The following is a 14170-nucleotide window of genomic DNA, read 5'->3' as shown; positions in this document are numbered from 1 at the left end:
TACATGAGCTCATATGTCTGATTTTGACTGCTATGCCATCATAAATTGTGAAATAAACTCATCAAAAAAGGCTTTAAGACCAAGTGGAATTCTCTGTTTGCTGTCGCTTTGGTGTGACTTTAGATAATCAGTTTTGGCCAATACAAACAATTTTTTTTATAGTCCAACATCCAGCTGTGCAAGAAAACGTACAATCTGACATAAGTGACGTTGTTTTTAAATAGAGAAAACATTTCACAAGTAACTTTTATTCTAAATCTTGGACCTTTTTCCTGAAACAAATGACCAATAAAAAGGTGTGAAGCACCAAAAGCAGCCCATATTAAAATTAAATATTATGGCTTATGCTGTTAACCATGAATATTCAAATGTCCGTTTTTCAAGAAAGGCTAGAAAAATCATGAAGCTCTACAATATTATTATTACTACTATTATTATTATGTTTTAATTTTTATTATTCAAATGGACAAATTCTGACTGAGGAAAGTTGAATGTTGTGGCTTGTTATTTGCCTAATAAATGATAATAGGCCACAGTTTTAAATTTTAAAACATTAACAAATACTTATTTTTTAAATGATATATTATGATAAATTTGTATTTTAAAAATAAGTTGTTTTTTTTATTTGTTTTAAATCTTTAGGAAATGTTTTTTAGTACATGAAAACGTGGCTATGATGATCCGACAAGCTAATCCAGCTAAAAGTAGTGCTTAAAATATCACAAAAAAAGCTGTGTTTAAATATCATAATTAGAAAATAAGGCGAATAACCGCAAAAAGGTCCACTTTTGGAAAAAAAAGCACCCCGTTTACCAGGCATGGCTACAGGCCAGTGGTTTATTATTTATTTGTCTCTGTGTTTATAATTGTATTTGTTCTACTACTCACAGACTGTGAAAAGGTCTTCACATAAATAATAATAATACAAACTTTAGTAGTAATGCTCTCACGCGGCAGAGGGCGATAAATCTCCCCGTGTCTGTGAGCTCAGCGGCGGCTAACAGACGAGAAGGCGGTGCTTTTCCTCCTGTTAAACCACAACAAAGATGGAGGCGCTTCATGACAGCTAGATCTGCATTTTTCATCGCGCCGCGCTCAATTTCACGCCGAAGTGAAGATGGACGCGCCGCTTCCGACAGAGCAAAGCGCGGAGAAACGAGTCCGCATCGTCGGCTCCGAGCCAGTGGAGAATTACACGGTCAGTCTGAGGCGGTTAATTTGGCTCTGGTTTACTGATTACAATCGTTGTTTATGATTTAAAATTCTAGTAAAATGCTTGAAAATTGCTTTTATTATCAATTTGGATGCATTGAAGTATAGTTAGTCGGTTAATGAAGGATTTGTTGAGTGTTTAAAATCAAACGGTTTACTGAGTGAATATGTGTTGCATAATAGTGAGTGTCTGTTAACAATATAATAAAATGTGCTTATTTATGGTGTAAGTTTTCATTCTGGGGATCATTTGATTGTTGGGAGAACCTGTTTAATTTTTTACAGGCACGTGAGCGTTTATTAGCGATAACGGTCGTGTGGTGTCAAAGACCACTATTATTATTTGCATGCTAGTTTGCATAAGGTACAGTATGAATTATGCTAATCATAAGTGGACATGTTGGATTTCTAACTTTAAAATGCAAATTTTTCACATTAATCGCAAAAACAATGTAAATATGCTTGTTTGTAAACAAAAATGTTTTGTTTTTCAGGTTTACATCATTGAAGTGAAGGTTGGCGATCACAGCTGGAGCGTCAAACACCGTTACAGTGACTTTCATGAATTGCACGAAAAGGTGAGCTACGTCTGCACTGTCCTAAAAGCCAGGTCAGACCTCAGATATCGACAGTCTGTTCATAGTTCACTGGCTGATTAAATGTTGTTGACTTCAGCTGACCGTGGAGAAGAAGATCGATAAACATCTGTTGCCGCCCAAGAAGATCATCGGCAAAAATTCCAAAAGTCTCGTGGAGAAGCGGCAAAAGGAGCTGGAAGTTTATCTGCAAACACTTCTTAGCAGATTCCCTGCCACAACCCCCAAAGTCCTGTCAAACTTCTTGCTTTTTCACTTATATGTAAGTTTTTCAGTGCTTTGTGTCTGAACATTCCTGTCCTTTATTTCAGGTCACATGCTGGTTAAAAATTAACTGGCGAATGTGTGTACATCATCACTACAATTATATGCGCCTCTTGATCTGATAGATGAGACGTGCAGCACTGCGTTCTCTCATATAATTGGTTCTAGGAACTGCCGGCTCTGTTATTTGGCTGTAAGCAATGTTTCGCCGCTGACAGTAGTGGTATTGATATTGATCTCTGAAAGGCTTTTGTCTGGATGAGGCATATGACCCGACTGAGTTGTTTTGGAGGGAGAAGTGCTTTATGAGTGTTCAGTTGTTCTCGATTGGCACTTTAGATATATATATATAAATGTAATTATGGTGGCTTGAGAAAGCCAACAGCCAACATACTGTTATAAGACATAAACTTAATATTCTTCTTCTGAGACTAATTTCGATATGCATCTCCTCCTAGACCGATCATACTACAACCACCAAACTTACTCCAACCCTCCAAACTGCTCTGACTTGGGTTGCTATATCTTTTTCCGACTGATCCAACGTACAGTTTTCCAAAAACTGACCCCGAGAATTAGGAAGAGTCCCATTGACTTAACATTGGACCAAACTTTATGACCTCATAACTTTGCACCAGACTGTCATACAGTCTTAAGGACTGCTCATTTAACTCAGACTACCAATCTGTCAATCACTGATGACCTTTCAACTTACTAACCACACCCTAGCAACCACTTAGGGCACCCTAGCAACTGTCCCATAGACTTCCATTGTAAAAAAAAAGCTTGATTTTACATTAGACATACAGGTACTAACAACATGCCAATTCATGCTTGCAATACATCAATGCTAACAAACATACTAATCATACTAGCAACATGCTAATATATACTATAATCAAACTAGCAACATGCTAATTCATACTATAATCATCAATGTTTTTTAAATTCATTTCAATTTTAGTTTTTAGTCTATTACACTATTAAATCTCAAGCAAATATTTGAGCCTGGTACGTAAACATAAGCTTTTCATCACGTTTTTTGGCTACTTTTACAGGGTGTCCGCGGGGTCTTAAAAAGTATTAAAAGTTGATAAATCAATTTCAGAGAAATTTAAGGCCATTAAAAAAGTAATAAAGTTTGAAAGTTTCTGAATTTCACTCTAATTTCTGTTTATACCTATACATATAATTATGTTGGTAATAGATGATAACATAAATAATTGCCCATATTTCAAGACCATTTACATGCTTAATTTAAACAAATAGTAACATTTAATTCATGGTTTAATTTACTGTTTACATGGATTTATCTGTAAAAACGTGTGCATTTAAAAATCATAAAAGAAACCCCATTTTAAAAAGACTAAGGAGGAAATCAGGCAAAGAGAGATAATTTCTGCATTTTCGGCATTTTCAGCAAGATCGTTCAGGAAATGACTTTGAAAAGCACATGCAGCTCATTAAAGCTCAATGTGGAGACATTGCAGCTCAGACTCATGCAGACTCCAACTTTAGACAGTTTAATTGATAAACAAAGTATTAATGTCTGAAATGAGGATTTAAAAAATATATATATACACTTGAATAAGGTCTATTATGAGCGCATCTAACTTTTATTTTCTCTCTCTCTTTCAGGAAATCAATGGAATCGCTGCTGCACTGGCCGAGGAGCTCTTTCATAACGGTCTGTTATTGCTCATTCCTGGACTTATTACAAACTCAAACTGTGTAACATTAAGAAGTACTTGCCAAAGACTGATAAAATTGCCAGAAGACCCACCAGTTTCATTTTCTGATTATGCTAGAAGTATATCAGAGTCAATTTAAATATTCATTATTTGTCATGCATTAATTTGCATTCAAATTCGATTTGAAATACAGCGGAGAACAAAATTAGAGGACATTTCTTTACATTTGACCTACATTTCAAGGTCACTGTTTTGTCCTGTTTGAAGTCATTTTAACAGGTGTAAAACCTTTGTAAACTTATTTCTGAAATGCATTATAAAGTATTTAAATGGGATATTTATTAATATGAGTATGAAATGCTGACCAAAATGAGAGAACACTTCCGCAACCCTTTCAGACAAGAGAAGTCAAGAGAAGTTGGTCTTTCCATATCTGTGATTTCTAGAATATCGCAACGTTTCAAACTTTTTCCAGTTCTCAAAAAAAGTCTGATGATTTGGTTCAACAGTTTTGAACACGTTAAAGGCACAATATGTAAGATCTTTTCATTAACCTATATTTTTAAAAAAAGCTCTTGAACTATATATTTTGCTGACTTATGTGCTTCCATTACCCCAAATGTTTGAAAAAGATGGCTAGGCTCCTGACATCAAACAACCTCAGCCCAGCCACAACTAAAAATCCTTCACATTTTGCATGTTTAAAGAAGTAGTTCACCTAAAAATTTAAATTACCCCATAGTTTAACTCAAGCCATCCTCTGTCTATATGATTTCTATTTTTCTGTTGTTGTCAATGGAAGTGCCGCTATTTTAAAACATATGATCGCTCAGCTTTTTAAAAAGTTTTAACAGTTGGAGAAGAGCTGATTGTTTTTATAACAGCGCTTGCATTTCTGCACTGCACAAACGCTTCAATGGACATGCAGTGTAAGAGTATTGTACTGTATAATGTTATATAGTAAATGTATAACATTTTTATTCCTGCGAGATGTGTCTATTCGGCTACAAATATGTCTTGCATCATACATCAGTGATTGGAGTATATCAATTAAAAATTATACTTCTGGTACAAAGAGACATTGATTCGCTTCATAAGACATGCGTTAACCCTCTGGCGGCATTTGGGTTAGTATGACAATGGATTTATGCGCTTTTGGAATCTTCAAAATAAACACCACTGTCCAACTCTAGCATGGTAAAGCCAGGATCAAATTTAAAACAACTCCGTCTGATCCGGCCAATTCATCTCTGTGTTCATCTGACCAAAAAAAACAGTCATATACACAGAAGATTGAGGTTGAGAGCGAGTAAATTATGAGTCATTTTCATTACATTAGATTCACATTACATTACATTTAGATTATTCATTCATTCATTGTCTTTTCGGCTTAGTCACTTTATTCATAAGGGGTCGCCACCGCGGAATAAACCGCTAACTTATCCAGCATATGTTTTACGCAGCAGATGCCCTTCCAGCTGCAACCCATCACTGAGAAAACATAAGATAACAGTATTTTTAAAAAGAAGTAGTGTTCATAAAAGTTTTATTCTCCACTGTTGAATTATTGCATTCATGTAGTGTGCGACATAGTATGAATTCCTTTCAGTGGTCTTCTTTTTTGTCTTCCAGGTGAGCAGTTGTTGGCAGCAGGTGAGGTGTTTCTCCTCAAGCCTCTGCAGCTTTACGCCGTCACACAGCAGCTCAAACTCGCCAAACCGACCTGTGCCAACGGAGACGCCAAAGCAGATCTCGGACACATCCTGGACTTCACCTGCCGCCTCAAATACCTCAAGGTATTCGATTTGATCACTTTGCTATGGGAGTAATCTTTATTTAACTCCACTAAATGTATGCTTTATTTTTTTAAACAATCTTTTTATTAAGATGTAACAAAAATGTGACGGTATAATACATCACAATCATAGGCTTCGTACACAATGCGATCAGATTTGTCAGATCTGATTTTTTTTTTTGCATAGCTGTTCACATTGTTGTTATAAATAGGGGGGAAAATATATATATATATATAATACCAAAAAATATTTATTAGTATAATAAAGTATTATTCAAATAAAAGTATTATGGTTATTATTCTAAATAAATGACAGAAATGAGTCCTAAACGTAACTGGAAAACAACGTAAAGACAACTGGAGTGATGCTAAGATCATTTAAGAAATCTTTTGCATGAATATTAATTTCATTTGAATGAAATTCTGTAGACAATTCTATAGAATACAAAAAAGAGGTTTAATAGAATTATCTGTTGTCTTAGACTTGGACAAAGATAATTAGGTTTATTAAGTCTTTACCTCCCTGACTTGTCATCTCTCCTTTTTACAAAAAATCTATCAGGAGGCATGCTTTGTAAGATCACCCTATTATTTAAACTTTAGTTTTGTTGACTTGCAAAACTCACTGCGTGCCTTCGCATCCGCATAACAGCCTGTCACACAGGTTTCACGAAGCATGAGAAGGTATGGTTCTCTGCACACATGCAGAGATGCGTCAGTTTGCTTTTTGATTAAACACATTGCTTTTTCCAGCATTGGTTTGGTTGCACATAGAGAATAACATCTTTATTCTGGGATTACCACTCTTAATAAATACACTTTGAATATATAATAAATCATATCTCAAAGCATTTACTGGGGTGCTGCCAATTTTTACTGGGGCACGTGCCCCAGTAAATCGGGTCTAGTGACGCCCCTGTCCTAAACTGACCCGCTTGCGCTAAAGTACAATAACGGAGAGAAAAAAGTGTCTAAGGGCCTACTCGCACTATGCTATCTGAACCGTGCCCAGGCCCGTTTCCCGAATCATTTGAGAAGTGTGAGTGCTCTGAATCGGGCTTATGCACGGTTCACTTGGCCGGCCCTGGCCTGGTTGAAAGAGGTGTGCCAGAGCACGGTTCACTTGGGCTTTGGGGTGGTACGCTTATAGTGTGAGTGCAATCTGCGCCAGAGCCCGAAACTGAAGACGAGATGTGACTTTTACAGGATTGTTTCATATGGATTTATTAATCATTCTTACTGTTCAGTGAACGCAAGCCGTCGTAGAATATTAAAGACGCAAACCCCTCACTGCAGGACAGCTGCACCTTCAGCAAACCTCCTAATTCCTGCAGTACGAGGACTTTATGATTGTTTATGAGCATCAAAAGTCGCGGATCTGTTCGGCGAAATATGTGACTGCATGTCACTGCATATCAAACCACTAAAACGATATAACTAAAGAAATCTCCACTGTGCTGAGCGAGAGCGCTTACTGAACAGCGCATCATCAATGATGCAAGCGTGCCCAGGCCTGAATGCAATGTGAGTGCGAACCGTCGGGAGAGACGGGAGGGGGGACAAGCGTGCTTGGCCTAGCTCAAGGCAACTGTACATAGTGTGAGCACGCCCTAATTATGCACACAATGTGTATACTGTATGAAGCACGTTATCAGATTATGCTTAATATGATTATTGCCCTTTTCACAGACAACCGTGGTGTATTTGATGAACTGTAAAGAGTTGTTCTGCTTCTACTAATGTGTATTTTGCCAGTTGAAACCTAAAATAAGTCACTTGTGATTGAAAACACTGATCATTTGTGATTTATAACAACTGCGGTGCGAGTCTTTCTAACCTCTGGTGTAGTGAACTCATCAAGGGTTAATGAGCAGCCGCAGACTGCAGAACTGTGAAGGCGGAGTTGGTTCATCTGGTGGGCGTGTTCATCTCTGTTTTATTTTTATTTGTTATGATCAACAGGCACGTGCAAAAGGGGGGTTTGGGTGCTTAAGCTCCTGCCCTTTTTTTCTCTCGGAGAGAAAGTTCATCCTTAAAATTAATGTGCCTCTCCTTTGCACATGGATCCCCTATCCGCAACACCCCCCCCAACGCTCTTCAGCTTCACGATCAACCCTTACCCCAGTCGTTAACCAGATTGGTTAACAAGCACCAGTTTTGCCTTCAAAATTGGTTTCAACATGAACAACCACCTTTTTGTGGCAAAGTAATTGTCCTGTGTGCCATTCTACTATGCTGCTGAGGAGTAGATGATGTCTGCAGCACAGAATGATGTCGCATGTTGATTGAAGATTATGTAATAGTCACATGAAATCCTTCATAACCGTTCACACTGTGGTCAATGTGAAGACTTGCGTTGAATCAATACTAAAACATTGCATACAGCCAAAGCTGTAAATGTGTGTACGCAGTAAAAAATTTAGGTGGATGAAACGCTGCGTATGCGGAATCCCACACATATTCTCTTTTTACATCCGAATTAACGTAAAACTGAGTGCTCGAGTGCAAAACCCCTCCCTGCCTCCTCCCCCTAATAAATATAGTAAGGACTCTACTTTGGCAAAACCAAATGAAAAAGCAAGCAAGAAGAGAAATTTCACAGAATGTAAATTTGACGTGCTCCTATCGGAGGTAGACCGGAGAAAAACTTTGTTATTTGCAAGTTTGTCCTCCGGAAGTAATAACAAAAGAAAAAAAAATTGATTGGGAGAGTTTAGCTGATGCGGTTAACGCAGTGGGGTCTGAACATCGCACTGTGAAGGAATTAAAAAAGAAATAGTTTGATGTAAAGGTACAGGCTAAGAGGAGAACAGCGGCGCACCGTCAAAGTGTGAACCGAACAGGTGGGGGAACAGGGGATGCTGAACTAACACCCTTTGAGGAGAGAGTTGCCTCAATTGTGGGTGACACTTTACTGTCTGGAGTAGTATCTGTGTCTGTGGGACACACAGATGTATTAGAGGAACACTTTGTTAGGGCAGTATAGCAGCACCCCTCCGCTCTCAAGGCAGCGCCACCGGCATTTCAGCTGCCCAATCGCCTGCTGCTCGAGTGCGAGAATGGGCATCATTGTATCTGTGTTCTTGGTCAGTTTGTGGGTTGTTGAGGGGGGTCACAGCCTCGTATTTAGTGGATAACCACAGTCTCCTGATATGCAGTTAAATAATTATGCTCAATAAAATAAAAAAAATTAAAAAACTTAGGTGGAATAATCAACAAAAATATTTATTTATAAAGCACATTTAAACACAACCAAGGTTGACCAAAGTGCTGTACATAGGAGTGCTAAAGACAGAGAAGCAGAATATAAAAGAAACATTTAACAAATAAAAGCAGTAAACCGGTTATCAAGGAGTATTAAAAGCGAGAGAAAATAGATAGGTCTTTAAAACTGACTATGGAGGGGGAAAGTCTAATAATATCTTTAAATACGTTACTCACCAAGAAGCCACCCATCGTGCACCCTGTCTTAATAGCAATGTTTTTCACATGTCTTGTTGCGATAATTTGTAGTGTGCAATTTAACATAATTGCCTCTAGGAGTCGCCAATGGGAAAAAAACAAACACACACAAGAAATGCACGTACGCCAGACATAAAGTTGGCACAGACCATCGAATATTCTCACATTAATTTCATCGTTAGTAAATCCAAACGTGAGCGTGAAATCTGGCATACGCAAGGTTGTTGTTCGTACGCAGCGTTGATACATGAGGCCCCAGATCTGTGTCTGATTTAATACCACATATGAAAGTGGCACAAATCAGAAAGGAAAAGATCAGATGCAGTTTGGGCTGTTCACACTGTCATTACCTGAGTCACATGTCACCAAAAAAATCTGATTCGGGCCCCATTCGGCTGCAGTGTGAACGTAGCCATATTTACATCTTAGTTTTCAATTTAAAAGAAAAAAAACAACAACAAAACAAAAAACAGAAGAGAAAAAAGGGGGTAAAGGTGGTTTTAGTAAGAGATTGGTCTAGATTAAACACCAGATCATCAATATGACAATGGTTTGATTAAATCTTTTGGAAATGAGAGAATATGTAGATGGGGCGAGTCAGTGTCAATTTATTTAGTCTTTTCCTGTTTCATTTAATAAATCACTGAAATCTGAAAGATATATAAATGGTGTCCACGTTTTCATGGATGCAATTTTTCACTTCAGATTCCTGGAATGAAAAGCACAGTGGGGACGAGTAACATCGAGGAGCAGAATCTTCTCTTTGACCTGTCCATCTTTAAAGCGCTGCTCCAGATCGAGGTGAAGACTCTTGATTGGGTTTTGGGTTCAATCGATGATCTCCAGTTGGGTTTGTGAAGTTTATCTTTTTATATTCAGATCAGCGACTGCGACGCTGGACAGATCAGAGGTCTTCCTTCACTGAAGCCCACACTGGCCACACTCAGCATTCACCTATCAGCCAGAAGCATGAAGGTACTAGAGACAGTTATGTCATTTTTATGTGCGATGTAACTGCTAAAGTGGGGTAGTGATGTTGCCTCACAGCAAGAAGGTTGCTGGTTTGAGCCTCGGCTGGGTCAGTTGGCGTTTCTGTGTGGAGTTTGCATGTTCTCCCCGTTTTAGTTTGGGTTCCGTAGTGTATGTGTGTGATTGAGAGTATATTGGTGTTTCCCAGTGATGGGTTGCAGCTGGAAGGGCATCCGCTGCGTAAAACATATGCTGGATGACTTGGCGGTTCATTCCGCTGTGGTGACCCCTGATTAAAAGGGACTAAGCTGAAAATAAAATAAATGAATGAATAAATAAGAGAAATTATCAACTTTTTTTTTCTTGAGTGAGATGCTAATGGTCTAATCCGATTCAATGATCTATGCTAAGCTAAGCTAAAAGTGCTTCCGCCAGACCCAAAGATTGTCTGAATGGATTTTAAAATGGTAAAACTCAACTCTTTAACATTAGTGAAGTTGTAAAATGAGCCTATTTCCCCAAAAAGTAGTTTTTTGATGCCTCATTCACACTAGCAACAACTTTGTGGTTTCCTGTTGCTCTGGGTGGCAATTGGAACCGTTAATGGGCCTTCCCACTTTGAGGTTGCTTGGGTAACGTTTATGATGATATTTACAGAGAGCAAATGAGTTTACGTGCCACTGAAAATGAACATTGTTCAGAGAAAACACTAATTATAAGTAAAATCAGTACATGAAATGCTTAATTACAAAGATGATCAAGAAAAAAGTGTGTTCTTTGTCATTGCACCTATTTATCTGCTGCAAATGTAGGTTTGTGTAGTTTTACAGCATAGAGAGAATACAACCAGCCTCTGTAGGAGCTGAGAGACAACTGTGAGGGGGGTGAATTTTTTATAATTCAGCTGTTTAGTTTTTAATTAGTCTACATAATTAAGGGCGTGGCCACTTGAGTGACAGCTAGGTCGCCCTGGTCGCTGTCTCGTCACTTCAGCTGATTCCGGCTGATTAGCTGCTGAACTCGGCATAAACATAGTATTTTTGTGTTGTTTTATGTGGCTTTACACTGTCAATTGCCTTTGGGAATTATTTCTTACAATTATCAGATGATATGGCATGCTGTGTGCACTTAATTGTGCTTACAAACCATTCACATGGCCTCTATTTCCCAGGTGAGTGAAATTATACACTTACACCATCTCTATAAATGTATTTTTTTATTTAAGATAATTTATCATTTTATTTCAAACTGTAATGCACTCCAGAATCTGCCAGATTGATTAGCTGTAGGCTCTAGAACAGTCATCTTGAACATTGTCATACAGTGTTATGCCTGGATTTCATAAATAGGCTTGCATTTACTAACACAGTCTATATCTGAAGTATTTGGAAGTGATTTGCATTTTCCTCCTGTAGAAAAACATCATAAGAACAATGTTTAGTGGCTCAATGTATTACAACAGTGTTTTTAAAATACTAAACACTTTATTGATAGAGTGTATAACCAAGCACATGTGATCAGAATTCAAACGAGTCATAGGTAATGAAGTATTAAGCGTTTCTCCCAAAGAAAAGCCTGTCTAAGCAAAATGCTAGCAGGTGTCTGTAGGTCCACTGACGCTCCGCCTCTTTGCCCTTTTTTGGTAACCCCCAGTCGATGCATTGACAAAATGATGAAGGTGGGCCATGCCTACTTGTAGCCTTATTTGCGCTCTTCAGAAACCTATGGGTGACATCACGGATACTACGTTCATATCTTTTACAGTCTATGGTCATGTCGGTTGACACGCCCACCGTGTCGCTAACGGTTACTAGAAATCGCATGTCGCTTTGCTGCTGCGAGTCGATCATAATGTGAACACAGCTTAAGTTAGATCACAGGTTGAATCATAACTCAGGTTTTTGAATATCAAAAATGCGTTCTCAAAAAACAAAAATAAATGGTTTAACCAAGATAATACGACTTTAACAGTTTTGTATTTGTGAATTTTTATTTATTATAATTATTTTTTTAATTTTCAAAACCAGTAAACATCTATAATATAGTTTCTCTATAAACAGAAATATGGTTAGCTAAAAGCTTACATTTTGTTTTGCTGTTGTTTTAAAAGAAAAACTAAAATTGTATAAGCAAGTCGTAAAAGTAACAAATATTTTCGGTGCAACTAGAATTTTTTTTATCGCTAAAGACTGTAATACATTTCAAGAAACAAGCATAGATAAGAAAAATTTGCAAAGATGTTTTTGTTTTGTTTTATGTAAAACAAATAAACAAATAAATGTCTTTAAACCTAAAAACAAATTTTTGCATCTGAAAATGCAGAAACAAAAGTGCGTGGTTTTGGGGTTTAGCTTTTGCTTTGCTTTATCTGGAAACAATTAACAAGTTATTGAATCTGATGGTTCAGTAGAGCGTCTCATGAAAAAAAATTACGGTTTCTTAAACTGATTTAAAAAGTTTATTTTTAGTTGTGGTTTTAATAGATTCGCATTTGTAAAAGACAAAAGAGTCTACTGAAAAACTCCCACTTTTCAACCTTTTCACTGTAGCTACAAATGTTTCAGGCTTTATTAAAATATTGCCTTTTTCGTTAGTTTCCAAATGTTTTGTTTCATCTTAACCTACCAACGCCTCATCCTTTTCCACTGCCACTGAAACTGTTTATAACAATATCTGCTCTCTCTTCAACAGGAAATCTTAGTTCCGGAAGCGTCTGAATTTGCGCAGTGGGAGCCTGAGGGAGTGGATACAGACTGTCCCGTCACGGCTATCATTCCCACATGGAAGATGCTCACCACTCTGGACATGAGCCGAAACTACATCCGCTGCATCGACGAGTCTGTGGTGCGTTAGACTACTGTGCATCAAATATCTTTATCATTGGTGGAATTTAAATGAATAAAGTGCTAACGAACATAGTTTTTCTTCATAGAAATTAATTCCTGAAGTGGAATTCCTGGATCTCAGCCACAATGAGTTGTCTCTTGTGGAAAACCTAGAGGTATGTTGTAGAGCTGCATGGTTAATTGTTAAAAGCTCATGATTTTTACTCAAATGCCCATAAAATCTTATATCTAAATGATTGCAATTTGTATATATGTTTAATAAACCTTTAACGATCATATTTGATGATTCTCTGCATTGGACCCAGAGAAAGCAGTCATCCTGTATGATTATGAAACATATTCAGTCTTTAGTTTTTAAAAAAAATTGTATTCATATATGTGTTTTAAATTACTGGAAAGTACTGGAAAAACAGTTTATAGTTCAGATATAAACACCAATGTTTATAGTAATGTTTTTTTGTATTGTATCCTAAAAATTCACACAAAAACACACAAAAACTTTTCACACATTTTTGGCTTTTGCTTCTTAATGGTTTCTTAAAATGCTTCAAAAAACATTTATTTTTTTACATACATTTACATTTATGTATTTTTTTATGACAGACATGCGTAAGTTTCAGAGGCAGTGTGTAAATGTGGTTGACACAATGTATGGTTGAATTTATTTTTTGCATACTAAATTTTCAGACAAAAATTTCGAACCTAGTGTGGATTGAATTTAAAGATTAAAATCACAATTTGAAGACAATTTGATGCTTCAATTACACTGTTACATTAATAATTAAATTCAATTCACCTTTATTTGTATAGCGCTTTTACAATGTAGATTGTGTCAAAGCAGCTTCACATAAAAGATCATGGTAAATTGAAACAGTGTCAGTCCAGTTTTCAGAGTTTAAGTTAAGTTCAGTTTAGCTCAGTTCAGTGTGGTTTAATAATCACTACTGAGAGTCCAAACACTGAAGAGCAAATCCATCAATGGGCAGCTCTACAGATCCCGAACCATGCAAGCCAGTGGCGACAGTGGCAAGGAAAAAAACATCACCAATTGGCGGAAGTGAAGAATTAAAAAACCTTGAGAGAAACCAGGCTCAGTTGGGGACGACCATTTCCCCTATGGCCAAACATCTTGTGCAGAGCTGCAGTCTAGGCGCTGGAGAAGCTGGACGTTAGCGAGACTCGTCTGTCCCCGGAGCGTCACAGGAATCAGTCTCATGCTCTCCACTCCATGACCATTAGAGCAACTGCTCAGGATACAGCCTGGTCCAGGATTATGGAAACCTTGGGATCATCTCGTTGCTAAGTGGCGATTAAAATATATATTTTTAAATAAAC

General features: G+C 37.4%; 1 protein-coding gene across 2 annotated transcripts in view; it reads left to right on the top strand.

Moving 5' to 3' along the window:
• The first annotated feature begins 1041 nt into the window (after nucleotides 1-1041).
• nisch (nischarin) overlaps nucleotides 1042-14170 on the top strand; it is a 38499-nt gene continuing 25370 nt past the window's right edge. For both annotated transcript variants that reach the window (XM_056447587.1, XM_056447588.1), the window contains exons 1-9: nucleotides 1042-1198; nucleotides 1707-1790; nucleotides 1888-2070; nucleotides 3711-3759; nucleotides 5396-5559; nucleotides 9726-9821; nucleotides 9900-9995; nucleotides 12681-12833; nucleotides 12922-12990. In XM_056447587.1, the coding sequence (XP_056303562.1) occupies nucleotides 1118-1198; nucleotides 1707-1790; nucleotides 1888-2070; nucleotides 3711-3759; nucleotides 5396-5559; nucleotides 9726-9821; nucleotides 9900-9995; nucleotides 12681-12833; nucleotides 12922-12990 (975 nt within the window). In that variant the 5' untranslated portion in view covers nucleotides 1042-1117. The remainder of the gene's footprint in view (nucleotides 1199-1706; nucleotides 1791-1887; nucleotides 2071-3710; nucleotides 3760-5395; nucleotides 5560-9725; nucleotides 9822-9899; nucleotides 9996-12680; nucleotides 12834-12921; nucleotides 12991-14170) is intronic.

The sequence above is a fragment of the Danio aesculapii genome, chromosome 22 (genome assembly GCF_903798145.1).
Source record: "Danio aesculapii chromosome 22, fDanAes4.1, whole genome shotgun sequence".
In the NCBI taxonomy this organism is placed as follows: Eukaryota; Metazoa; Chordata; class Actinopteri; order Cypriniformes; family Danionidae; genus Danio; species Danio aesculapii.
This window is presented reverse-complemented; position numbering and strand designations above follow the sequence as displayed.